The following is a 25,093-nucleotide window of genomic DNA, read 5'->3' on the forward strand; positions in this document are numbered from 1 at the left end:
GAGCTGCCACCACATCCATGGTCGCAAAGGACAGAAAATCCACGCAGCCAGGAGCTGCCACCTCCAACACCGCAGGCTGGGACGATGCCACAACACCTGGAAGCCACAGGAACCTGGAGATGTGTCTTGCCAGTGTTGGAGCACATTTCCATCCATTGGTGGCATCCACACACTACCAACCAGGAGAAGCTTTAGAGAAAGCAAAACCACGTTTATTGGTGAGAAGGAGGCTCTGGCCCCATCTGTTTCTGTGTCTCCCTGAGGAGCAGGGCCCCCACCACGCTCTGCAGCTCAGCCTGGAAGGGACACCTGTGCCTCGGTGGCTGCTGTCCCCTCTGGGCCCTGCCCAGGTGCCTGGTGGTCAGGGCCAGCCCCAGCAGCCCCCCCAGCACAGCACTGCCCACCAGGGCCAGCAGGAGCCTCTTCACCATCCGGCACGGGGCTGGGAACAGCACAAACACACCTGGGGGTCACCACAAGGGGTGGGGGTTTTGGGAACATGGGAGAGTGTTGGGGTGTCCCTCACCTTTGTGCCATGGCAGCTTCTCCTTCTGCACCAGCACTGGTCCAACAGTCTCCCGGTGGAGTGTCCCCTCTCCTGGGAATGCTGTGGGAGGATATAACCAATGCAGTCCAGCCCAGGTCCAGGAGCCCTCCCAAGGCCCCAAAACAACCTGGGGCCACCCTGTCCCAGCCCTGGTACCTGGCATGTCTCCATGGAGGGTGTCAGCAGCGGCACAGCCGGTGTCACAGCAGTGGCATGGGGTACTCTGGACAGGGTCCTCTGCGTTGTGCCAGCTGGGAGAGGACAGAACTGGGTGGTGGCTCTAGGGGTCCCCAGACTCCACCACAAGACCCACATGGTGCTGTCCCAGAGGAGATGTCTCCAAGCATCTCCACAATCCCTCTGCAGCATGGGGGAGCTGGAACCTGTGGCGATGCCACCATCTGCCATCGAATAAGAGGTGACATCCAGACCACAGTGGGGTGACTTGGTCTCCCAAAGGTGAATTCTGTCCCCAGCACACCCATGGGGTGCTTGTGTCCCCACACACCCAGCGTACCTGGCCATGGTGTGGCTGTAGAAGCAGGACCTGGTGGCACGTCCTTGTCCCCATGCCATCAGCAGGCAGTGCACGTAGACCTGCTGAGGCACCACGTCCTTCCTCAGGGACCCTGCTCTCCTGCATGACCTCGTGGGGCTGAGGCCACCCCAGCAGGAGCACCATGTCTCAGGATGGACAATGTTTTGGGACACCTGGGTCATGCCCCTCCCTGGGACCTCCATCCCACCAGCAAGGGCATCATCCCCACCTCACCTGCTCCTCCTTGGGCTCCCCCTCCAGCGTGGGGGCCAGGATGGAGAGCTGGAGGACAGAACCCCCTCTCTGCTGCTGGACAGACACCTTCCCCAGCTTCTCCCCGTGCAGGCACCTGTGGCAGGAGAGTGACACAGGACATTCCAGGGCTGTCTCCAGGCTCTGGACATCCCTTTCCATCAGGAGGTCCTGCAGGACCCCAGGGTGGCTGGAGAAGGAGCCCCTGCTTCCTGCCCCACCAGCACTGACCCACAGCTGTTCACCACCATGAAGACCCTCCTGGAGTGTCCTGGCTGCTCCGTGGTGGTCCAGTAGCACTGATCCGCCTGGATCTTCATGGAGATGCTGGGACTGAAGTGGACACTGGCTTCCAGGTGGATCACAGAGCCAGGGCTGAGCACTGGCAGCTTCTCTGGAGTGGCACTGGAGTCCTCTGGGAAGTGTGGGTTCAGTGTGACACCCCCAGACCTGTCCCACCAGAGGTGAGGGCACCAGACACATCCCAGACCACCATCCCTACAGCTTCCCCTTTCAGAGCCCACCCCCCATCCTGGCTCTGTCCCCCAGTCCTGCTTTCCCTGCTCTCCAGAGCTTCCTGGACTCCCCATGGAGCTGAGAGGGACCATGTCACCCATGGGGGCAGAGCTGAGCCCAAACCCCATTGTGGCATCAGGCACAGCACTGGGAACATCTCAAAGCCCTACACCCTCCACAAGGACAGGGGCGAGCTCCTGCAGGGACAGCCACCTTTCCTGGTGCTCCAAGTCCTGAGGCCAGCCAGGAGAAGGCACTGACTGCTGCTGGTTGAGCCCTGGGTCTTGGCTGGACCCATCCCATGGTCTCACCCCCAGTGTTTTCCTGCACTCACCATCCAGGAGCCTCAAGGTGAAGTTCAGGATGGGCTCCTCAGAATGGGGGTGAGCAGGAACCCTCCCTGTCCCCATGCCTGAGGGCATCACTGGAGCTGTCATCGTGTGACCAGGGGGCTCTGAGGCAGCTGGAGCCATGGAAGGGAAGGGCTGAGCCAGCAGAAGCATGTCCCAGACACAGCAGGGACATCCAGGTCCTCAGGTGTCCCCAGGACTTGTTGGGGACAGCAGCACAAAGGCAGGGAGAGCACCCAGGAGCACATTAGGGGCTCCTCTGTGCCCAGCCCCACCCCTGCACCACAGGAATGCACCAGGAGCACTCCCAGCACCGTGACCCTGCCCAGCCACAGAGCCCACAGTGCCTGTGATCCCCCTCACCCCAACCAGGGCCCACCAGCCCTGCTGGGACCTCAGGGGAGCTCCTGGCAGCCCCTTGCCCCAACCCTCAGAGCTTGGGATCATTTTAGGAAGGCTCCTCTACCCTGGCCAGCCCCCAGGTGACCATCAGGAACCAGCACTGGGCAAAGCAAGGGGCATCCACCACCCACCTCCCCCAGGACAGCCAGTGGGAGGAATGAAGGGGGACCCCAGCCCTGGTCACCTGGCACCTCCAGCACAGCCCCACGCAGCAGCACCAACAAGCACAGCTCCATCCCCGGTGAGCAGCATCCCCACCCCACCAGCTGGGGGTCTTTATGGGCTTGGGGCTGGGTGTCAATGGGTCCCAGCTGGCACTGGTGGGGCTGGGGGCTTTGCTGGGTCTCTGCAGCCATCAGCAGCCCCACACCTGGGGCTGGTCCCACCTCTCACACCTTCCCAGCCCCACCACAAGAGCCTGTGCCCATCTTCCAGTCCCCATTCCATCCCACAGCCCCAGTGCCACCACTCAGACTGTTCCTGCAGGTGGTCCTGAGCATGATCCCATACCCACCAATTAGTCCTGGTCCCAGGTGTGATGCTGGGCCTCCCATGCCATTGTTGTGGTCCTGGTCCTCAGCAAGGTGCAGATCCCACCACAAGGTCCCATCCCCACCAGTCAGTCCTGGTTCTGTGCATGGTGCTGCTCCCACCATGTCCTTGTACTCCTGCACATGGTGCTGATCCAAGCAGATCCCAGGTCACCACATGGCCTGGTCCCATCACTCAGCCTTTGTCCCTTGGATGTCCCTGGTCCCACCTCAAGGTTCTTAAGCCCACCCCAGTTTGGACCCCACCATTGTCAGGATCCCATGGGTGATCCTGGTCCCACCAGAGGGTCCCAGTCCCCAGCACCCCTCCTTGTCCCATCATAGCTCTGCTGGAGAGGAACACCACGTGGGAGCAGCAGCTTGGTCACAGCCAGAACAGAGACCTGCTGAAGTGCTCGTGTCCCTGGGTCCTGCCTGCCTCAGGTGTCCCCATCACAGCCCCAACACCCCCACAGTCTCCTCTGAGCGGGCTGTCCTGGTGGCCTGGCTGCAGAGGGAGCGTGGAGAAGACCCAGTGCAAGTCCCATGGCCACCTCTGAAATGGGGTGCTCCCCACCAGCAGCAGAGATGGAACACGGTGGCATCAGTGGTTTGTGTCACCAGGGATGGCAGGTCCCATGGCTCTGTTGTCCCTGTGAAACCAGCAGACCTTCCTGGGGGCACCTGCACACCATGGGGGTGTCCCCCATACCCAGCAGGGACACTGGGGACAGACCCAGGCACCCCACTCGCACTGAGGGTCTCATTCCTCAGCACTGCTGGGTGACATGGGGCCCCCCACCCCAGGACTGAAGGGGGCAGTGGTGCCAGGACCCTGGGGAGCTCCCAGAAGGAGCAGGGACTGGCTGAGCCTCCTGCTGTGGCTGTGACAACATCCTCGCCTCATCCATCCCATCCCAGAGGAGGAGATGGCTGGAGACCAGCTGGACCATCCTTATATCCAAAACTACCAAATATACAATGATATTACAAAAGTAAATTATTTTTTTATTTCTGGTCTTTACAGAAGGAGCTGAACACAGGTAGGGGGACAATGGGGGTCCCTTTGCTGGGGGATGGCTCAGCCACAGGTGCCACCTCTGTGCCCAGCCAGGGCCACTCTCAGTGGGACGTGGTGTCACCAGTGTCATCCAGCCCAGCTGGGACGCACGAGGTTTGTCCCCAAGGCAGGGTGGGCACTGGGGATGGCCCCTGCCCTCAGCATCCTCACCGAGCCCTGGATGGCATCATGGGGACAGTCCCACTGCCCCCGCTCCCATCTCCTCCCCACACCAGTTGTCACCAGACCCTGTTGGCCTTTTGGGATGTCCCCTGTGGGGACCAGGGCCACGGGCTCCTCTAACTGGGACGAAGGGGGGCAGTGAGGGTGTGCCCTTTGCCATGGGGACCTGTTGATAAAGGCCGGGGCTTTTGGGATGGGTTTTCCAATCTCCAAATGGCTCCGGGTGCCTCTAGGTCACAGCCTAGCTGTTGGTGGGCTGAGAACATGCTGCACTCATCACACCCAAGGGCTGAGGCAGTGCAGCAGGTTCTGACATTCCCACACCCCAAAACCAGGGCTCAGTGGGGTGATTTGAGGAGCTCCTGGAGGGCTGGGTTCCCTGTGGGCATCTCTGCCCACCCCGGGCAAGGGAAACCCTCTAGCACTTCTGTCCCAGCACATCCCTGCCTGCACCCAGCAACCTGGTGATGGATGTCCTGCACTCGCTGTGACAAAGCCACATCCTTCATAAATCCCTCCTCCAGCTTTTCCATGGGGAAGGAAGAAGTGGATCCTGCAGGAAAACACCACCCCTGGACCCCCCAGTCCTTGACCCCGCTGACAGAGGCAGAGTCTCCACTCTCCTGCCCAAGCTGGTGCTCTGCAGGAAAGTGATGGAGGGTCCCCCCAAAAGTTCCTGGGCTCCAGAGCCTCCAGCCAGTTCCAAACCAAGAGAACCATGAGTAACAAAAACGAAAGCACCTGGTTCTTCCCCAGGGGAGCGGGGCACCCGCCAGCCCCTACCACCTGAGGAAGTCCCGCACGTGGCTCCATAGCTTGGTGATCCAGAGGTTGGCCCCCAGGTCAGTCAGGTACTGGATTTCAGGTGTCAGCATCTTACGGCACAGCTTCTGGTGCTTCTTGCTGATCTTCTTCTTCAAGTTGTACCCCAGGATGGTCTTCTCCCCCAGGGGCTGCCAGGGCTGCATGGAGGACTCCTGGATGGCGCTGGCGTCCACGGCGTGTCCCCCGTCGATGCAGATGCTGGTCATCTTCTTGTTCTCCCTCTGCAGCTCGGCCACGTCCCTGGCCATCCTCTCCCTCCCATAGGCCTCCACCTTGCGCCAAAAGGTGGCATTGAAGTAGCGGTAGAGCTTGGCGTCGATCAGGTTCCAGGCGGTCGCCTGCTCGTACAGCTCCGGGGTCAGCCGCGACACCGTGGAGCCCTTGCGGGCGTTGAGCTTGAAGTAGAGGACGTCCTCCAGCTGCCAACACAGCAGGTCCTTGAGCAGCACCAGTGACTCATCAAAGTACTCGAGCAACATGACGAGGTGGAAGCGGCGGTCGATCTCCCGGATGTGCTCCTCCACCAGCGGGCTGTTTGCGTCCATGCTGCTGTCGTAGCCGAAGTCGAAGAACAGGAGGTTTTGGAGGTAGTGAGCGTTGAACCCGTTGGGGTCGTAGTAGTGCTGGGGGTCCCGGAGGAACTCGTCCAGCTTGTCCTCCCCGGTGATCTTCCAGGTGAGGGGGATGACGGGCCCGAAGTAGTGGAAGGAGGACTCGAAGAGGTACGCGGGGTCCCGCAGCACGGTGACGAAGGTGGCGTCGGGCGGCAGGAGCTTGCGCACCTCCTCGTAGTGGAAGCGCATGTGGTTGCAGATGATGTTGAAGCACACCCCGGGCCGGTAGTGCTGCACCTGGCTGCGCTCGAAGAAGGACGGGTAGTAGAAGTCGTTGCGGCCGTTGGGGAAGGCGAATTTCAGGCGGTGCTTCTCCCCGAAGCGGAAGAGGATGTTGAGGATGGTGCTGCTGGCGGTCTTGTGGGTCTTCATGAACATGACGTTGAGCTTGGGCCGGCAGCTCCACCCCGAGGCGCTGCCCGAGCTGTTGGACAGGGATGGAGCCTGGGCCAGGTGGGAGGAGCAGGAGAAGGGCACGGGGATCCTGGGTGAGAGAAGAGGTGGAGCACCATGGTGAGGGGCACTGGCACTTAGAAGGATTTGGGATATTCTGTGCTGGTGGAGCTGGATCTGGGGATGGGTTCTGGACCTGGGAATAGGTACTGGGCCTTGGGAATATATGCTGAACCTGGGAATGGGTGTTGGACCTGGGGACAGGTGCTGTGCCTGGGAATGGGTTCTGGAAATGGAAATAGAGCAGGGGGTCTCCATGGGCATGGCCATGGTGGTCCTGGAGGAGGTGATGCCAAAAAGTGCATCAAGGAGAGCTCTCCATGGCCACAACTCCATGGAGAGGAGCTGATAATATTTGTATGGGATATGAGAGCTCTCAACCCTTTGTAGGATCTATGGAGGACGCTTGGGAGCTCTCAACCCTGGATTCATGCAGGGGGGCCAGTGAGCTCTCAGCTCTTTGTAGGATCCATGGAGGAGGCCTGGGAGTTCTCAATCCTTTATAGAAGTCATAAACTCCTCACAGAGTCATGAACTCCTCCATGGACGAGGTCTGGGAGCTCTCAACCCTTTACAGGAGTCACAAACCCCTCAAGGGATCTGTGGAGCTCTGGCACCCCTCAACACTTTGTGGGATCCAAGAAAGATTCAGCTCCCAGCAAAAAGGGAAATGATTCCAGAGCCTGGCCCCACAGATGAGTTCATGGGCCCTGGAGGAACATGTGAGGACACAAGGGACCTTATCTGAGCTGCCTGAGGCAGCGGGCAGAGCCCACAAAGTCGAGTGACTTTGGACGCCTGTAATCAACTTGCCAAACTGATCCTTGATGAGGATCCCCACCCAACAGCGCCAGGTTTGTGAGGCACGTGGACCTTGTTTACAAGCTTGGAGATAAATTTGATGACAGGCAGCACGGGCAGGAGCTGAGTGCTGTGGAGCAGTGAAAGAATCTGAGACTTGAGTCCTCTCCTCTCTCCTCTCTCCTCTCTCCTCTCTCCTCTCTCCTCTCTCCTCTCTCCTCTCTCCTCTCTCCTCTCCCTTTCCCTCCCCTTTCCACCCAGGAGCACTGAGTGCCCCACGGTGTCCCCAGCCCTGCCAGGAGTTGGGGACTGCAGGAAGGGGACATCTTGGTGTGAAGCCACCAGGGCCTGGAAAGCCCCAGGGCCATCTCCATGTCCTCCATGTCCAGCTGGGGGTTCCTGGTGTGGAACAGGAAGGCTGAGCTGCAGGGGGGCACGTGGGGACCCCAGACTCACTCAGTGACGCTGACTTGCAGCGGGGGGACGGCGTAGGAGTAGAGCAGCAACATGAAGCTGGTCAGGAGGGTCCCCAGGACCAGCCCCTTGCACATGGACCTCCAGGGCTTCCCATGCCACAGCATCCTGGTCACCTGCAGCCAGAGAGGAGAGACATTGGTGCCAGGGACACGGGGACTGGGGGTGTGTGGCTCCAGCGAGGCACGTGGACGTGTCACAGGCATGGCAATTCCCAGGAAGGCATCCCACTCGTGCCTGGCGTGATCCACAACACATCTATGGCACAAACCCAGCGGCTCTGCCCGCCCTGCCAACCTTTGCCCGCCCTGGGAAAACCGAGTGACTCCTAGGGTGGGAGAGGCTGCAGGGCTGGGATTGGGGGAAAGGGGAGCCATGGAGAGCCCAGGGGCAGAGCGGGCAACTGGGGGACAGAGAGGCCATTCTCCACTAGGACACCACCAGCACCAGCAGGTGCTCCCTGAGGGTGCTGGGATCCATTTTCCCAGGAAAATCTGGAGGCCAGAGCAGGAGCTGCAGCAGCTCGGGATGGTTTGGGTGCTGCAGTACCCTCCCAATGTGGCCTCTCGGCCCTGCCAGCAGCACTGGGGGACTCAGCAGCCCCAGGTGGGGGCCAGGGACACGGAACTGGGGACAGAGAGGTGCAGGCAGCATGGCATCCCCAAACACACAAAACACACAGAGGGCACACACAGACACCCCCGTCCCCTCGTGTGCGCCAGGACACACAGCCCTCAATGTGTACATTCATACGCACACAAAATGTGCACACACATCAGCCATGCTCACACACAGAGACACAGACACACACACACACACACACACACGCTCACAGAGTCCCTGTGCCCGCTGCCCCCTCCCCAGCGCTCCCCCCGTGTCCCCCATCCCTGTCCCCTCCCTCCTCCCGGGACACGGGGGTCACCCTCACTGTGACACCGCATTGCAGCAGCGCCGTCCCCTGCGGCAGGACGCGGGGACACGGGGACACGGCACTCGTGACCGCAGCACTCCACAGCACAGCTCCGCTCCCTGGAGCCCCCCCGAGCTGGGGGCTGAGCCCCCCCGGCCCTGCACCCCCATTTAGCGGCGGGCGCAGCATCCCCTGCCCGCCCCAGCTCCCGCTGCTCCCGCTCTCCCCATCCTCCGGAGCCCCTCGGCCAAGGCTGGCTGCGCCCCCACTGCGTAACACCCCCAAAAATACCCCCCGGCCCCGCACCCCCGCCTCGCATCACCCCCCAGAGCTCCCGCGGGTATCCCGGCGGGATGAAACCCCCCTGCCACGAGCCGCGGATCGCAGCCCGGCACATCCCAGCCCCAGAGCCCCCCGCTCCCGGCTCACCCCCGGCCCCGCCGTGATCCCGGGGCGCCGCCGCTGCCGCCGCTGCCCCGCTCCGGCCCCCCCGGCTCGGATCGCCTCGTGCCGCCGAGATTTCCAGCTCGATGAATAATGAATGGAAAATGCAACCGGAGCCCCGGGCTGCGGCCGGCGCTGGGCACAGCGCCGCGGGCAGGGGGGGAGCTGCCACAGGGGCACCTGCGGCACCCCAAAAGCTCATCCAAGCGCCCCCCACTTCCCCTGGAGCCGGGAGCGCTGGATCAGGCCGGGCTGGTGCATCCAGCCTCTTGCCGAATGGTTTTCATGAGCGAGTGGGGGTGTACGGTGACACCACGGGGGGAGCAGGTGGCTCTGACAGTATCCCAAAAGCACCGTGTGGGTGGGAATTGCCAGACGGCTCCAGGAGCAGCTGGAGTTCGGCTTTACACGGTCGGTGCCTGTGATTCCATCACAGTCACTGCCTGGCACCACCTGGAAAAGCCACTGGCCCTTTGAGAGGGCTGGAGTGACACCCACTTTTGTGGGTGCTGCCAAGAGGGAGCAAAGTTGGCACCAGCTTTGCTGGCACCAGCTCCACAGGAGAGAGTGAAATGGCACCATAAACCCCTCTGATAAGTCCCAATGAATCCCAGTGAGTCCAGATGGGTCTCAATGGACCCTCATAGATCCCTATGGGACCCCACCAGGCCCCCAGGACCACACAGCCCCAAATTCCAGAGCTCTGGGATGCCAAGGGGATGCCTCGCTCCACTCTGCCTGCCTCCCAGGGGTGGTTCTGGCAAACACTCCCCAGCCAAATATTCTATTGACTTTGCCTTGAGTGAGCAGCTTAATTATTAATAGCTCGTTAGGAGAGAGTGGTGCACTGGGTGTTCTCCTGGGGCTCCCACGGGTGGGGTGTGCCCGTGGCGCCAGCCAGCTGAGATGCCCAGCTGGAGAGCACGGCTGCACCCAGCATTTCCTCAAGGGGTACCACCAGGCCAGGCCAGGCCAGGCCACCCAGCCCTGCAGCCCCCTCTCTGTGTCCCAGGAGCTCCCCATCTCCCTGGGGGCACTCCAGAGTCTGCTTTTGGGCTTTCCCTACAGCATCAATTTTTTTAATAGGGCCAAGCCCCTGCCTTACACAAGGCGCATGCACCTGCTTGCTCCTGATCCCACAAATCCATGGACACGCTGTTTTCCACAGGCCCCATCCCACACGGGCATGCTGCTTCCAACCCCCCTGTCCCCTCTGTGCCCCATGGGTACACAATTCCCCTCATCATCCTGCCCCATAGAGCTGCTTCCTGAGCATCCCACTGCCCCCCAGCACCCCAACACCCTCCAGGCATCCCAACACCCCCTCAAGCATCACACTACCTCCTTACCATCCTGTGGCCCCCTCAGCATCCCACTGCCTCCCAACGAGCATCGTGCTGCCCCCTCCCCATCCTGCCACCCTCCAAGCACCCCCTCACCCCGCAGTATCCATCACCTTTTCCTGTCCCGCACCGCAGGCGCTGGGCCGTGCCTCTGCTCTCCTGCGCTGACCGGGGTGCCGGGGGAGCGGGCGGCACGGGGCGGGGGTGCCGATGCTGCTCCGACATGGAATAAGCTCTTCCCGGGCAGCTCCCCGCAAATGCCGGCTTTTCCAAAGCCTCCCCACTGCACGGCGCCGTTTATGGCATCACCGGGATCGCGGCCCTGGGTCTCCGGCCTGGCAAGGGGGAAGGGGATAGCAGTGGGAGCGGCTGGCGGGGGACGCGGGGCTGCGGCCGGGCACTGCCCGGCTCCCCGGGGCCGGCCCTGGGTGCCTGCGGCCACCCCAAGGCACCCGGCCCCCACCCACTGCCGGGGCACAGAGGAGCCATTCAGCCCGTGCCGCGAACAACGGGGACATTTGTCTCCATCTGTGACCGCGGCCTCAACGGGGACATTGTCCCCGCGGGCCCCACTGCCGGCCCCTCGGCTCCCTGCCACCAGCACGGCACGGCCCCACAGCCCTGGGTGACCATGGCTGGCCCTGGGCGGCCGCACCCACCTCTCGGCAGCCACCGTCGTCCTCCTCCTCCTCCCGGTCCCACAGGACGGCTCCTGGCCTGGCTGTCACCTCGCTCAGCCAGAGCTCACCGGGGTTTGGGGAGCTCCCGCACCCCGGCCCAGCCGCCTGCTCCCCGGGGCACCCTGGCCACGCACCATCGACTCCCCTTCATTCTCCCGCAGCTTCCCCGCCCTCTTTTCTCCCTCCCACTATGTTTCCATGGATTTATGGCCTTAATGACAGCAATATTCCAGCATCTCCAACCTTGGTGTGACAAGTGTGGGACAACCACGGTGCCACCGGCCTTTCCACGCTCCTCTTGTCACAGCGGCCGACTGGGTGCCCAGAGGGTGCCCTGGCTGCACCAGGAGGGCTCAGCCCTGTCACTGGTCCATCACCCTGCGTGTGGCAGGGTGGAAAAGGGGCTCTTGTGTTCCTGGATGCAGCCTTGGCTCTTCCTGCTGCCCTTAGTCTCTGTCACTAACGGGGGTGGTGTCAGCGTTGGGGCCCCAAGCAAGGGCTGACCCCCTTGGCCATGCCTGGGGCTCACCATCCTTGTTGGAGGTGTTTGGGGTTCAGAGCTTGTCCCTAAAGGATTTGAGGACATCACCTTGCAGTGAGCTGGCAGCTCTTGCCCCATCCTGCCTGGCCTCATCAGTTCCCACACAAGGGTAATCTGCACAGGGAACCCTCCTGGATCAAGAAAAGCCAAAACACCTCAATTTTCATGACCATCATCAGCATCATCATCATTGCAACAGGAGGGATGAAGACCATTATCACAGTCACAGGATTTGCTGTGGAATTGTCCCTCCCTTCCTCTGCAGGGCACCTCTCCCAGTTCCAGGTTTCTCCCTCTTTTTTGGGATGGGTCACAGAAGGATACCAGGTTTCCCCCTTTTTGCGGGTGGGTTATGAAGGGATTCCAGATTTCCCCAATGCTTTTGAGGGGATGGATTGCAAAGGTTTCCCCTCTCCTCTTTTTTTTTGGAATGGGTCACAGAGTATTTCCAGGTTTCCCATTTTCTGGGGAATGGGTTGTAAAGGGTTTGCAGCCAGAAGAGAGCTGCAGCGGCCGGTATGTGGCAGCTCAGCCATGGAATGCTGACAGCCTGGGGACGATGTGATCGAGCTGGGAAGCCGCAATCCCCCAATCCCCACATCCACCATGCCCCACAGAGTGACCAGGAGGGCTCCACCACCTCACACCCACCCCTGTCCCTGTCCCCCCCAGATTTGAGGGTACAAAGCAGCACTCACTGAGAGCCATGATGGCCGGAGCCGTGAATCCTGAGGAAGCTGTGGATCCTCAAGATTGGGTGAGGAGGCTGAGGGTGACAACACTGAGGGGTCACACTTGGCTGGACACAGCCTTTACAGGCTGGGGAGGCTCCGGGCGGCCAGACCAGTCTGTGCCCACTGGCACCGGCCCTGCCCGGCCGGCCCAGGCCCTCAGCCTGGCCTGGGAGCGAGGCCTGGGGCTGGGATTTGCTTGTTTGGGGCCGGGGTTTTGGGAGCTGAGGTTTGTTTGGAACCAGGGTTGGTTTGTTTGGGGCTGGGATTTGTTTGTTTAGAACTGGGGTTTGTTTGTTTGGGGTCAGGATTTGTTTGTTTGGGCCAGGAGCTCCCAAGGTTTAAGGCCCCGTTTGGGCTCTCTTGCTCTGAGGGGAGCCCCAGCCCTGGGGCTGCCCCAGGGGTTGGTCCTGCTCCTCTTGGGAGAGGGGAAATCAAGGAGAAAACCATGATAACAAAGGGAAAAGCCTTCCAACCCTCTGAAATGGAAAAAAAAAAAGAGAGGGAGGGAGGTAAAAAAAAAGGGAGAAGGGGTTGGTCCTGCTTCTCTTGGGAGAGGGGGAAGCAAGGAGAAAACCATGAAAACAAAGGGAAAAGGCTTCCCTCTGAAATGGAAAAAAAATATATAAAGAAAAAGAAACGAGGGGGAAGGAGATAAAAAAAAAGGGGGAGGGAAAAAAAAGCAGGGGAAGGAGTGAAGGGGAAAAATAAAATGAAAAAATGAAAGGAATAAAAAGGAATAAAAATAAAAGGAAAAAGGAGAAGACAAAAAAATGAAAAAGAAAGAAATGGAAAACAGGGAGAATGGAAACAGTAAAAAGAGAAAAGCACCTAAATAAAATAAAAAATTTAAAAAAGAAAAAAAAAGGAAAAAATATTTAGGAAAAGAAACTAAAAAGAAACGAAATCTGAAAGTCTGGGTGTTCCCAGCTCTTGTCTGAGCTCACTCCCTTCCAGGGGCTGTCTCTCTCCAGATCCTCTCTGTGTTGCCATGGCAGTGCCAGGTATGTCCTCCAAAAATTCCTCAGAGTGAGACAGAGCCTTCACCACATTTGGGGACAAAGGTGTGCCCATAAATCCCATGAGACACCTTGTCCCCAGCTGTGGTGCCTCCAAGGTGTTTTTGGGGGAAAACCCAGGACTGACGGGTAACTGCTGGTGCCAGGAACACATCCAGCAGGATCAGCAACCCTGGCACCAGCCATGGATGTCCACACCACCTCCTAAGGGACCTCCCCCACACCCAGGCAGAAGGAGCAGACAACAAACACCACCAGAAAAGCATCACCTTCTTTAATTAAAAATAAAAATACAGGGGAATATGGTTTTCTGTGTGGACACTGGGAAGCAGCTCTGGGCTCCACACTCCTCTGCCCCGGGGAGCTCTGGGAGCCAGGCTCCAGCAGCCAGGGCTGTGCAAATTCACATGGAACGATCCCAGAGCTCTCCTTGGCCTCCTCTTCCTCACACAGAGGTGGCACCAGCAGGGAGAGGACAGTCCTTGTAACACCGACTCCGCAGAGAGGAGCGGGGCAAAGGCAGAGCAGCAGGTGGATTTACAGATGGGAAATGTTTCAAACACAGCATTTCTGCCCCAGGAGCAAAGCCAGGGGTTTTCCACCCAAAAGAACAGTGGAAAACCATCGAGGAGCCCTCGGCCCCGTCACGCTTGCCGCGCCTTCTTGTTCTTCTTCTTCTGCTCCTTGAGGGCTGCATCGTGGGCTTTCCTCTTCTCAGCCAGTTTGTTGGCCTGGGGAGAGACCCCCGAGACCCCCAGTCAGAGCAGGAGAGGGGCTGCGAGCCCTCAGACCCACCCAAGCTCCAGCTGCACATGGAGGATGGGCCCCACAGGACCGGGATCAGGGCTGGGATACAGGGAGGGCACACAGGGAGCTCTGCCTGCCTGGGGACACTGGCAGGGACCTCAACCCTTCACCAGGGACAGAGAGGGGTGGAAGGAATGAGTGGGTTTGGGAAGAGCCCGCCCCAGGACGAGGTGAGGGCCCAGCCTCCGTACCTCGCGGATTTTGCGCTTCTTCCCGAACATGATCTTCTTGTACAGGTACTTCTCCCTCTTCTTCATCATCATGATGGCCAAGCGCTTCTCCTCCTGCTGCTGCTCCTGCTCCAGGCGCTGCTTGTCCTCCAGCCGCACCTTCCCCGCTGTCACCTTCACAGGGAGCACCTGTGGGGAGCCAGGCAGCTCAGGACACCGGGAATCCCCTCCTTCCATGGGAAAGGCATTTCCAGCCCTTCCACTGCGGGCCAGGGAGAGGCACAGCCCTCACAGCCAGGCCCCCACAGGGATGGCAGCTGCAGCTCATGAGTGGGGGGCCAGGAGCACCCCTGGGAGTGTTCCAGGCTGGCTGGACGGGGCTTGGAGCAACCTGGGACAGCGGGAAGGGTCCCTGCCCATGGCAGAGGCTGGAACAAGATGAGCTTTAAGGCCCCTCCCAACCCAGACCATTCCATGACAGAGTATCCCAGCGGTCCCAGGACAGGGACACCCCCCAGCAGGGACAGTGACACCATGGGCTCCCACCTTTTTGCTCTGCGTGCTCTGAGTCTTCTGCTCTTCCATCTTTTGCTCTTCTATCTTCTGTAATTTCATCTCCTCTTCTTTCTCAGACTCATCTTCCTCTTCCTCCTCTTCTTTGTCATTGTCACCTTCCTCTTCCTCCTCTTCTTCCTCCTCCTCCTCTTCACTCTCTTCCTCTACAAAGAGACACCATCGTTACCCTTGGGATGCTCCGCAGTAGGCACAGCCCAGCTCCCAAACTCCTCTGGGGGCTCTCAGCACCTGGATTCTCTCCCCTCTGCAGGGCCAGCAGCTTCAGCTTCTCGGGAGGGACGTAGTCACCCTCCTTCTCCGTCACGAAGGGCGAGAGGTGCGGGGGCAGCAGGAGCCCGGGGAAATAATCGGCCACGGGCAGGCACAGCTTGGCGTTGACCGAGTCAAAAACCCACTGGGGCTGCAGGTAGTACCTGGGTGGGGCAGAGGGGACACACCTGAGCCTCTGGAGCCCGTGGGTCAGCTGTGGGATGGCTGCTGTGGGCAGGGTCCCCCTGCCCCACGCACCTGCCAACCACCTGCTTGTCCAGGCGGGGCCGGTCGATGATGTGGTGGGTGATGGACGGGTCGCTGGCGTCGTAGGTGGCACCGATGCACAGGGACTTGTCCCAGGACACCTGGCCACCAAAGCACCTGTGGGCAACGCCACCGAGGGGTCAGACGGGCAGGTGGGACCCTCAGGGTCACCCCACCCACAGGACATTGGGTGGCTGGTCCCAAAGTCCTGCCAGAGGGGGAGGCCAGGGCTGCCCCCACGCACCGGATGACGAAGGCCAGCGGCTCCCGGGGCACCTCCCTGTTGAGGAAGAAGCGCAGCCCCTCAAAGAGCTTCTTGTGCTTCTCCAGAGCCTCCTGCTCCTTCTTCTTGGCGTCCATCAGCTCTGCTGTCTCCTGCTCAGAGCAAAGCCCTCAGCCTCCTCCCCACACACAGCCCTTTCGGAGGCCCCCTTGGCCAAGAGGGGTCTCAGGAACTGTCCCCCAGCCTGGGCACGGGACAGGATCCCCCAAGGCCAGGCATGAGCCCCCCACCAGGGTCTTACCCCTTCCACTGGGAATTCATCCATCTCCACCTCGTCCTCGTGGGCTGGAGCCACTGCCCGGGCCAGGCTGGAGCTCAGAGCCGAGAGCCTCTGCAGGGAGAGGACACGGAGTCACATCCAGGGGTGGGAACAGGGGCATCCCCACGGGGGAAGGGGATTTCTCAGAGCCAGGCCCTGGACAGAATTCAGCTCCTCCAGGCCCCATCCCCAGCATGGGGTTCTGGGAGGTCCCTGGCCATGCAGGGGGAGGCTGGTGGTGCCTGAGGCCCAGCCCAGCTCTGTCCTACAGGAACAGGGAGTTTGGGATCAGCCCCTCCACCCTGCAGGGAGTTTGGGATCAGCCCCTCCACTCTGCAGGGATCTGGCTCTGTCCCTCAGTGCCACGCCAGGAGGGCTGTGGGCAGGACATGAAGGCCACAGTGTCCCCACAGCTCACAGTGCCAGCAGTGTCCCTCACCTCCAGGTAGCTCTCTGAATCCATGGCGTACTCCTTGCCCTCTGCAGGCTTCAGCTCATCCTCAGCCTGGGTGTCGATCTGGGGAGGAAAAGGGGTGAGGAGGCAGCTCCCAAACACAGATATCCCAAAAATCTCTCATTTCCACCAATCCAGTTGCCACCACGGCAGGGTGGGACACAGTGACCCCGGGTGGGCTCACCTTGGGGGGGTACAGCAGGTTCAGGGACTGGTAGAGGCGGAAGTTGACGAAGCCCAGGAGGGTGGTGTAGAACTCGGTGAAGGTGGCCATGACCCGGTAATCCACGTCTGTGGGGTGCTGCCAGCACACGGGATGGGACACAGGGATAAAGGACCCCCCTCCACAGAGGCCCATCCCACACACAGGGAGAAGGATCACACAATATCCCCATTTGGGAAGGGACCCACAGGATCATCCAGTCCCACTCCTGTCCCTGCCCAGACCCCCAACACCCCCACCCTGTCCATCCCTGGCAGTGCTGCCCAAAGGCTCCTGGAGCTCTGGCAGCCTCAGGGCCGTGCCCATTCCCTGGGCAGCCTGGGCAGGCTCCTCTGGAGGAAAAGCCTTTCCTTGAAAACCAACCTAAACCTGCCCCAAGTGCAGAGATGTCACAGCCACCACCAGACGCTGGGCAGGGAGAGCTCTGCAGGCTCCCCCCAGGGTCCTGCTGCCATCCCTCCATGCCTGGATACATGGAACACTTCATCCCACCATGGATGGGGACCTTGGGGTTTGGTCCAGGGACTCCAACTCCTCAAGGTGAAGAGTGCATGGTATGACAGAACTGGACAAGAGCAGGACAAGGGGAATGGCTCCCACTGCCAGAGGGCAGGGATGGATGGGATATTGGGAATGAGGAATTGTTCCCTGGCAGGGTGGGCAGGCCCTGGCACAGGGTGCCCAGAGCAGCTGGGGCTGCCCCTGGATCCCTGGCAGTGCCCAAGGCCAGGCAGGGCTTGGAACATTGTGGGAGAGTGGAAGGTGTCCCTGCCATCACAGAGGTGGAATGGGATGGACTTTTAGGTCCTTTCCAACTAATAACATTCCAGGGTTCTATGATTCAGAACCATAAAACCACAAAACCTGACCCCAATCGTGCTCAGCCCTGGAAATGGCAGGAGGGAATGGAGAGAGCCCTGCTGTGCTGTGAGCTCCTGCCAAGGCTCAGGGGAAGCTGTCCCAGCACAGCAGGGACATCCCCATGCCCTGGAGACACTGCAGAATCCCTTTGGGGAGGCTGCAGGTCTGACTCATCCCTTCCCTCTGCTCCCACAGGTTAATCTTTAATGGCTGATAAAGGAGCACATTAATGATTGAGGACATATGAATGACTGGGGAGACTGGCACCGGCAGCCCCGGGGATCCTGGGGTGACAGCTGCTGTGTCCCCACGTGCCTCTGCAGCCAGGCCCCGTGATGTGTGTGTCCCATGTGCCACGGGACAGTCCCTCACCCCTTGGTGATCCCCAGGCTCTCCCCAGCTACTCACGTCGTGGGCGAAGGCGTAGGGGGTGATCCAGGTGATGGGCTGCCCCAGCACCTCTGCCTGGTAGTAGATGCCCTTGATGGAGAGGAACACCTGGCAGGACAGAGCACGGGCTCAGCAGGAGGAATGCTGCTGTGTCACTGTCACTGTCACCCTGCCCCTGGCAGGAGGTTCCTCAGATCCCAGTGGGGTCCCTGCCCTGACCCCTGGTGGGATCTGTTACCTGGTATCCCAGTGGGATCCCTAACACAACACCCCAGTGGATCCCTGCCCTGACCCCCCAGTGGGATCCTGACACAGACATCTTTTATGAAAAATCCTTTCCTTAGGTTTCTTCCTCCTGAGAAGCTGAGAGGCCTCAGGAACAAAATGTAAACAATGGTTATCTGCTGCTGTGGGATGCAACAGGTGCACCTGGGATTGGTCTCATGTGGTTGTTTCTACTTAATGGCCAATCACAGTCCAGCTGTTCAGACTGTCTCAGTCAGTCAGTAATTTCTTTTCTACTCTTAGCCAGCCTTCTGATAAAATCCTTCCTTCTATTCTTTTAGTATAGTTTTAATATAATGTATATCATAAAATAATCAATCAAGCCTTCTGAAACATGGAGTCAGATCCTCATTTCTTCCTTCATCCTAATACCCCTGTGAACACCATCACAACATCCCTGCCCTGACACCCCAATGGGATCTGTGACCTGTATCCCCAGTGGGATCCCTGTCCCGACACCCGGGTAAGATCCCTGCCCCAACACCCCTGTGGGATGTGTGACCCAATAATCCAGTGGGATCCCTGCTCTGACCCCCTGGTGGGATCAGTGACCCAACATGACAGTGTCCCCCTGCCCTGATCCCCTCAGTGGGATGTGTGAGCTGATAATCCAGTGGGATCCCTGCTCTGACACCCCAATAGGATCTGTTACCTGACACCCCAGTGTCCCCCTGCCCTGATTCCCCAGTGGATCCCTGCCCTGGCACCCCGGCTGGATCTGTGACTTGGCATCCCGGTGGATCCCTGCCCTGACCCCCCCAGTGTCCCCCTGCCCTGTCCCCAGGCAGGGCTGAGTGTCCCCACAGTGTCCCCCTGCCCTGTCCCCCTGGTGTCTCCTGGCAGGGCTGGCTGTCCCCACAGTGTCCCCCTGCCCTGACCCCTTGGTGTCTCCTGGCAGGGCTGGCTGTCCCCACAGTGTCCCCCTGCCCTGATTCCCCAGTGTCCCCCTGCCCTGTCCCCAGGCAGGGCTGAGTGTCCCCACAGTGTCCCCCTGCCCTGTCCCCGCAGTGTCCCCAGGCAGGGCTGGCTGTCCCCACAGTGTCCCCCTGCCCTGTCCCCGCAGTGTCCCCAGGCAGGGCTGGCTGTCCCTGCAGTGTCCCCCTGCCCTGTCCCCCCAGTGTCCCCAGGCAGGGCTGGCTGTCCCCACAGTCGCACCTTGCGCAGGGAGCGGGAGGCGATGACGAAGTTCTGGAACTCCACGGCCAGGCGCCGGCACAGCTGCACGGTCTGCACGTGGCACTTGCCCGTGCGGGGGAAGGTGGAGAACAGGAAGCACATGGACAGGGCATCGTCCAGGTCCCGCAGGGCGTCCACAAACGTGGGGTACCTGTGCCCGGGGGGGGGGACACGGGGGTCACAGCCAGCCCCAGAGCCCTGCACAGGCTGCTGGGGCTGGGGGAGAGCCAGGGGGAGGAAGGAATGGGAGCTGTGCAGCATCCACCTGCACATCCCAGCATAGGACAGAGTGATGGAACAGCCTCATTCAGGATGGTTATGAGGTTTCCTCCCTCCTGTGTCCCCTCCCTCACCAGAGCCTTGGCAGCTTTAACCCTTCACCAGCCCTCTGAGGAAAGCACCCCACAGGGAGAGCAGAGGAGCTCCCTGTGTTCTCCTGGAGCCACCCAGAATGGCTGGCTCCTCTCTCATTCCTTCTTCTCCAGCCCAGAAACACAAAATTCCACCAATAAATCCAGAAACTGTACATGAGGTGGATTCCCAGAGAGGGATGGATGTGGTGGAAGACCAGAGAATCCCAGGGTGGTTTGGGTGGGAAGGGACCTTAAAGCCCATCCAGTGCCACCCCTGCCATGGCAGGGACACCTCCCACTGTCCCAGGCTGCTCCAAACCCCATCCAGCCTGGCCTTGGGCACTGCCAGGGATCCAGGGGCAGCCACAGCTCCAGGGCAGAGGAGCTCCAGCCCTTGGAGCATCTCTGGTGCCTCCTCTGTTCTCTCCCCAGCAGCTCCAGGTCCCTGCAGTGCTGTGCCCAGGGCTGGGTGCTGCAGGAGGCTCAGCCAGGGCTGCCTCACCTCTCCTTGACGATGTGGTCGAGTTTGTAGGTGGGTTTGTTGTCCTTCAGCCTCTCCACAGTGCCCCACTCGCTCTTGCCATAGGCCTTGCGCAGCTTCCTGACAAACACCTGTGGGGACAGGGGGACATGGGGGCTCTGTGGGCCAGGACAGAGCCCAGGGGGGCCCCTCGGGGGGGACACTCACCTTGTACTCCCGGAATTTGTTGACAATGGGCTCATGGAGCAGGAATTTGATGTCCTTGAGCAGGTAGAAGGTCCTGGGGGCCGTGGAGCCCTTGTTCACCTTCTTCTTGTGCTTGGGCTCGTGGGGGTAAATCCCCTTGAGGATGCAGAGGCGCCTGGGGACGGGGACAGCGCTGGGACAGGGGGGCCACGGCTGCTCTGTGTCCCCTGGGCCAGCCCAGACCCCTCCCATGCAGGGGGAACCCCAAACTCGGCAGCCTGAACCCGGGGCAGCTGCAGGGACAGGGCCACCCCTCGGGGAGGAGCTCGGCCGTCCCAGGGCCATCCCCACACCGGGCTCCACCGCCCCTCGCTGCCCGGGGTGGCACCGGGGGAGCTCGGGGCACCGGAGGGTTCGCAGGAAGGGGGTGAAGGGGGGCACCGCAAGGGCCGCACCTGAAGTCGGGCAGGCTCAGCTGCAGCTTCTTCCGCGCCCGGTTGCGGGTGATGTAGTTGGTGGCGGCTCCGCGCTCGTACTGGGGAGAGACGGCGGCGTTGGGGGAGCTCGGGGGGGCGGAGGGGAGCCCCGCAACCGGCCCGGGGCCACCCGGACCCCCGGCAGCGGAGAGGGAGCAGGGAGAGGGACGGGAACCGGGGCATGGCGGGCTGGAAGGGGGCACCGGGCACGGCCAGCGCGGGGACAGGAGCGGAACCGGGCACCGGAAGAGGGAGCGAGCAGCGCCGCCAGGGAGGGCTGCAGGGGCACGGCGCGGCCGGAGAGGCGGCACCGGGGGAGCAGCACCGGGGGGCACGGAGAGGGCAGGGAGCGGGAAGGAAGGGACGGCCCGGGGAGGCGCCGGGCGGTGAGCGGAGGGCGGGCAGGGCCCGGTACCTTCTTCTTCTCCAGCCCGCCCATGGCTCCAGCGCCGCCGCCGCTGCCGCCACGTGCCCCGCGCAGCGCAGGACCCCGCGCTGCCCGCGGCCCGCCTGCGCCCGCCGCCGGGCCTGCGCACACCGAAACCGCCCCGCGCGGGCACCGAGAACGGCCTGAGCACCGAGAACAAGGCGGGCACCGAGAGCAAAGCGGGCACCGGGCGGGCCGGGGCAGGCGGCAGGGGGGACTTAGTCAGGCGCGTCACGGGCAGCCCAGAGCCCTAGCAGGAGGGGTCCTGAGGCGCAGAGAGCACTGGGAAATTGCGGTGCCGCGCGGGGCATGCCGGGATATAGCGAGGCAGGGAGGCGCGAGGCATGTCGGGATATATCACGGCATAATAGCGCGGGGCATGCCGGGATTTACGGGGGTGGGGCTGCGCAGGGCATGCCGGGATACAACGAGGCAGGGTCACTGGGCATGCTGGGATACAGTGAGGCCGTGCTGGCGCTGAGCATGCCGGGATATAGCGAGGCAGGATGGACAGGCCCGACTTGGGTTCAGGGGTCGGTCACACACCGGGATGGCTGCCGCGGGTCTCTGCCCGGGCCTGCGAGTCCCGCTGCCCTCCTGTGGTCCCTGGGGCCACAGCGGGGCCCGTGTTTGAGGAACAAGCGGGCACGGGGGGGTCTCGGTGCCAGCGGCTCCCCAGTCCTCCTCCGTGCTCGGGTGTCCCCGGGCTGGCGGGACCTGAGCCCAGCGCGGCCCCGGGTCCCCTCCTGGTTCGGGGATTCGCTTTCGTGGCTCAGGACCGCACCTACCCCCCGGCAGGGGAGTGTCACCTCTCGGGGCTCAGGACTCCCTCACCCCTGGCTTTAGGGATGTTTGGGGAGTTCGTGCCCCTCCCCGCCCGTCCCGCGGCTCCGGGAGCTGCTGATCCATCTCCGCTTTCTCAATTAAATCGTTCTTGGAGGCGAGCACGGCAATTCTTTCCAGGGGCCGGGTTTGGCCGGGTTTCAGCCCTGTCTATTTTCGAGCTGTGGCCGCCGGCGCTGCCCCGGTCAGGGTGTCCCGGACTGTCCCGGTCAGGCTGTCCCGGGCTGCCCCGGGCTGTCCCCGCTCCCCTCGGCCGCGCCTCAGCACAACTTCTGCCCCGTTTGTGCTGACTCGGCCCCGTTGTGCGGAAACGGCCTCTCGCCACACCTTCCCGTGCTGTCCCCGCTCCCGGCTCGTCCCGTCTCTCTCGGCTGTCCCCGCCGTGTCCCCTGTCCCGCTCCGCCATGGGGCTGCCGCTGCTGCTGCTGCTGCTGCCCGCGCTGCTGCCCGCCCGCTGCTGCGGTGAGTGCGGCCCCGGCCCCCAACCTGCCCGGAACCCCCGGCCGGGGCTCGCCCTGAGCTCGGGGGTCCCCGAGGAGCGGGGCTGGGGGATGAGCCCCATCTCCAGCGCCTCGGTGACAAATTCTCCGGGGCTCAGCTCCCCCCAACCCCACCCCCGCCGCCTCTTCCTCTGCCTGGAGCCAGCCGTGCCCACCCCCTCATGGGACGGAGGTGTCACCCCGCCACCCCCTCGGGTTCTCTGTGCTCCTGTTCCATGTCACCTCTCCTTGTTTCTTCCTCTTTTTTTGGTGGGAAATCTGGCGGTTATGGGATTTGGGGGGTGTGTGGATGGGTGGGTGTTGGGGGTCCCTCCGCCGCGGCCCCGCACAGCTTTGGGGGGCCTGTGGGGCTGCAGGGCCGTACCGGGGGGTGTCTCGGCCCTCTCGGGGCCCCTGACCTGCGCTGCCTCTCCCGGGCCGGGCAGAGCCCCCGGCGGGCTCGGGGGGCGCCGTGCGGGCGCTCAGTGCGCGGCTGCTGGGGCTGGCGGGGGACCCCGAACGGGACCCGGACCCCGCCGTGTACCTGGCCCTGCGCCTGGCCCGAGAGCACCACCCGCGGCTGGAGCGGCGCTACCTGGAGCGGCTGCAGGACAACTTCCAGCACCCCTACGGCAGGTGGGTGCCCGGGGTCCCCCTCGGGCCTTTGGGGATGCTCCTGTCCCCCGCACTGACACTCTGTCCCCGCAGGAGCCTGCAGGGCTACGGCCGCTCCCGGTGGGACGCTGAGCGCGGCATGTAAGTGTGGGTGTCCCGGGGTCCCCTCGGGGCCGGTGGCACCTCGGGCGGTGTCCTGGGAGGTGACGGTGCCTTGCAGGAGCACGGATGAGCCCCCACACACGGGGCGGCTGGCGCTGTACCTGCTGGGGCTGCAGGCCACCTGTCCCCCTGTCAGTCCCCACCGCTCGCTGGTGACATGGCTCAAGTACTACCTGGAGGAGGAGTGGACAGGTGAGGGTGTCCCTGCGGGGTGAGTGCCCCCCTGGCACTACATGTCGGGCCGTGAGGCACCAGCTCACCCTGGTGACACCCCACATTGTCCCCAGGCTCCCAGCAGCGAGGCCACCCCGTCACCAGTTACTACCAGTACGGGCTGGGCGTGCTGGCGCTGTGCGTGCACCGCAAGCGCGTGCGGGACCAGGTGGTGCAGCGGCTCCTCACGGCCCAGCAGCACGGAAAGCTCGGGCACGGGGGCAACACCGTGGGTAAGGGCCATTGGGGACAGGCGGTGGCACCCTGGCAGTGTGTGACTCCAGGGTGACACCGGGCTGTCCCTGCAGACACCGAGGCCGTGCTGGCGCTGGCCTTCACCTGCCTGGAGCGGAGGAGGTTGGTGGGGACTGAGCTGGCGGCCAAGCTCCGGCTGGCTGCACACGAGGCCAGCAGGAACATGGCCAAGGCCCAGGGCCCCGACGGCATCATCGGCAACATCTACAGCACCCCGTGGGCCCTGCAGGTGGGTGTCACCTGAGGGGACATCTGGGCTGGCACTGGGAATGGGCATGGGGGGAAGTGGGTCTGCAGATCTGAGTGTGGGTGCAGGTGCAGATGTGGGTGCCCAGGCAGATGCAGCTGCCATGGGGCAGGTGATGCTCAGCAATGCAGTGCCCAGGTACCCAACACTCCTCCCTCTTCCCACCACCTCCATCCCTCCCTGTCCCAGGTGTTCCTGGCCACAGGCGAGTGCCAGACGGAGCCGGCGTTCGGCCAGGCCATGGCTGCCCTGCTGGAGAACCTGGAAGCCTTTGGCACCGCCGCCACCATGGCCCAGGTGCTGCCGGTGCTGCACGGCCACTCCTACCTGGACATCGCCTCCAGGCACTGCGGGGAGGAGCCAGGTGAGAGCTGGGCTAACGGGATTGGGGTCAGCGCCGGTGTCACCACAGGGGTGGCTGCGTGTCACCAGTGCTGTGGTGGCTTCCCGCAGACACGCTGACACCCCTGGACATGGAGCCCCTGCCTGAGGTGCCGGGGAACAAGACGGTGCAGCTGGTGGTGGAGTGTCCCCTGCCCTGGTGCTATGACCTCCAGCTCTACGACCGCCTGGTGCCCGTGCCCGCCGCCGCCTCCCTCCTGGACGTGCTGCAGGCGGCTGCAGCGCTGGACCCCCGGGAATTCAGGTGTGTGGAAGTCACCCTGTGGTGATCATGTGTCCTGCGCCTGTGCCCTGTGCCGGGCTCACTCCGTTCCCAGCTCACACCTCCCTTGGAGCCGCTCTGTGCCCCCCCAGCAGTGCCGAGGCCGCAGCCTCGCCCCCCTGAGCCCGCTGTGCCACCCCCAGGTTCCACACCCAGGACACCCCCCAGGGCCCCTTCCTGACCCAGGTGCTGGGGCTGGAGGCCCGGCAGGAGAAGCGGAACTACTGGCAGGTCCTGTCTGCGCCCAGCACCCCCCTGCAGATGGGTGAGTGGCGGGTGGGGGTCCCTGGGGAGGGGGCAGGGGTCCCCACAGCCCCGTGGCTGCTGTCTCACCCCAGACTGTTGTCCCCACAGGTATCGCCGAGTACAGACCCCCGGATGGGGCGACCGTCATCCTGCGCCTCAGCGAGTGGTAGAGGGTGGGGGGTGATGGCAATGAAACCCCCACTGTGGGCACAGGATCTGCCGGCTCCCTGCCT

At 62.4% G+C, this 25,093-nt stretch overlaps 4 protein-coding genes across 5 annotated transcripts; 1 reads left to right on the forward strand and 3 right to left on the reverse strand.

Moving 5' to 3' along the window:
- Positions 1–212: 212 nt before the first annotated feature.
- On the reverse strand, positions 213–2,325 carry LOC135454779 (uncharacterized). The gene is made up of 7 exons (XM_064727239.1): positions 2,188–2,325; positions 1,569–1,752; positions 1,320–1,434; positions 1,065–1,144; positions 704–798; positions 527–607; positions 213–442 (listed from the first exon to the last, which is right to left on the reverse strand). Exons 1-7 carry the CDS (start codon positions 2,288–2,290, stop codon positions 213–215), a joined length of 888 nt encoding a protein of 295 aa, XP_064583309.1. The 5' UTR covers positions 2,291–2,325.
- Positions 2,326–4,122: 1,797 nt separating this feature from the next.
- Positions 4,123–10,660, reverse strand: GAL3ST1 (galactose-3-O-sulfotransferase 1). 2 transcript variants are annotated; one of them, XM_064726975.1, is made up of 3 exons: positions 10,356–10,660; positions 7,528–7,661; positions 4,123–6,301 (listed from the first exon to the last, which is right to left on the reverse strand). In XM_064726975.1, the coding sequence occupies exons 2-3, from the start codon at positions 7,650–7,652 to the stop codon at positions 5,158–5,160; spliced, it is 1,269 nt and encodes a 422-aa protein (XP_064583045.1). In that variant the 5' UTR covers positions 7,653–7,661; positions 10,356–10,660; the 3' UTR covers positions 4,123–5,157. The 2 variants fall into 2 exon arrangements, with proteins under 2 accessions (XP_064583045.1, XP_064583044.1); XM_064726974.1 differs by lacking the exon at positions 10,356–10,660 and adding an exon at positions 8,885–9,809.
- A 2,810-nt stretch (positions 10,661–13,470) lies between these two features.
- PES1 (pescadillo ribosomal biogenesis factor 1) lies at positions 13,471–21,238 on the reverse strand. The gene is made up of 15 exons (XM_064727001.1): positions 21,125–21,238; positions 20,689–20,768; positions 20,255–20,408; positions 20,069–20,178; positions 19,193–19,364; positions 17,771–17,860; positions 16,463–16,579; positions 16,264–16,341; positions 15,807–15,896; positions 15,527–15,657; positions 15,274–15,399; positions 14,995–15,179; positions 14,737–14,909; positions 14,212–14,379; positions 13,471–13,944 (listed from the first exon to the last, which is right to left on the reverse strand). Exons 1-15 carry the CDS (start codon positions 21,146–21,148, stop codon positions 13,858–13,860), a joined length of 1,785 nt encoding a protein of 594 aa, XP_064583071.1. The 5' UTR covers positions 21,149–21,238; the 3' UTR covers positions 13,471–13,857.
- Positions 21,239–21,579: 341 nt separating this feature from the next.
- TCN2 (transcobalamin 2) lies at positions 21,580–25,077 on the forward strand. Its single transcript, XM_064726811.1, has 10 exons — positions 21,580–22,441; positions 22,905–23,094; positions 23,167–23,214; positions 23,294–23,427; positions 23,523–23,681; positions 23,757–23,932; positions 24,140–24,314; positions 24,404–24,596; positions 24,758–24,879; positions 24,969–25,077. The coding sequence occupies exons 1-10, from the start codon at positions 22,384–22,386 to the stop codon at positions 25,028–25,030; spliced, it is 1,317 nt and encodes a 438-aa protein (XP_064582881.1). The 5' UTR covers positions 21,580–22,383; the 3' UTR covers positions 25,031–25,077.
- The last annotated feature ends 16 nt before the right edge of the window (positions 25,078–25,093 follow it).

Source organism: Zonotrichia leucophrys, chromosome 15 (genome assembly GCF_028769735.1).
Source record: "Zonotrichia leucophrys gambelii isolate GWCS_2022_RI chromosome 15, RI_Zleu_2.0, whole genome shotgun sequence".
Lineage (NCBI taxonomy): Eukaryota > Metazoa > Chordata > Aves > Passeriformes > Passerellidae > Zonotrichia > Zonotrichia leucophrys.

Coding starts and splice junctions, on each gene's coding strand:
- LOC135454779 (XM_064727239.1), bottom strand. CDS start 2,290: ATGACAGCTCCAGTGATGCCCTCAGGCATGGGGACAGGGAGGGTTCCT. Junction 1,435..1,568: donor ATGGTGGTGAACAGCTGTGG/GTCAGTGCTGGT, acceptor CTCCTGCCACAG/GTGCCTGCACGGGGAGAAGC. Junction 799..1,064: donor TACAGCCACACCATGGCCAG/GTACGCTGGGTG, acceptor GTCCTCTCCCAG/CTGGCACAACGCAGAGGACC.
- GAL3ST1 (XM_064726975.1), bottom strand. CDS start 7,652: ATGCTGTGGCATGGGAAGCCCTGGAGGTCCATGTGCAAGGGGCTGGTC. Junction 6,302..7,527: donor CTGCAAGTCAGCGTCACTGA/GTGAGTCTGGGG, acceptor TCTCTCACCCAG/GATCCCCGTGCCCTTCTCCT.
- PES1 (XM_064727001.1), bottom strand. CDS start 21,148: ATGGGCGGGCTGGAGAAGAAGAAG. Junction 15,180..15,273: donor GACAAGCAGGTGGTTGGCAG/GTGCGTGGGGCA, acceptor TGCCCCACCCAG/GTACTACCTGCAGCCCCAGT. Junction 14,380..14,736: donor AGAGCACGCAGAGCAAAAAG/GTGGGAGCCCAT, acceptor GGCTCCCCACAG/GTGCTCCCTGTGAAGGTGAC.
- TCN2 (XM_064726811.1), top strand. CDS start 22,384: ATGGGGCTGCCGCTGCTGCTGCTGCTGCTGCCCGCGCTGCTGCCCGCC. Junction 23,095..23,166: donor TTCCAGCACCCCTACGGCAG/GTGGGTGCCCGG, acceptor CTGTCCCCGCAG/GAGCCTGCAGGGCTACGGCC. Junction 23,933..24,139: donor GCACCCCGTGGGCCCTGCAG/GTGGGTGTCACC, acceptor TCCCTGTCCCAG/GTGTTCCTGGCCACAGGCGA.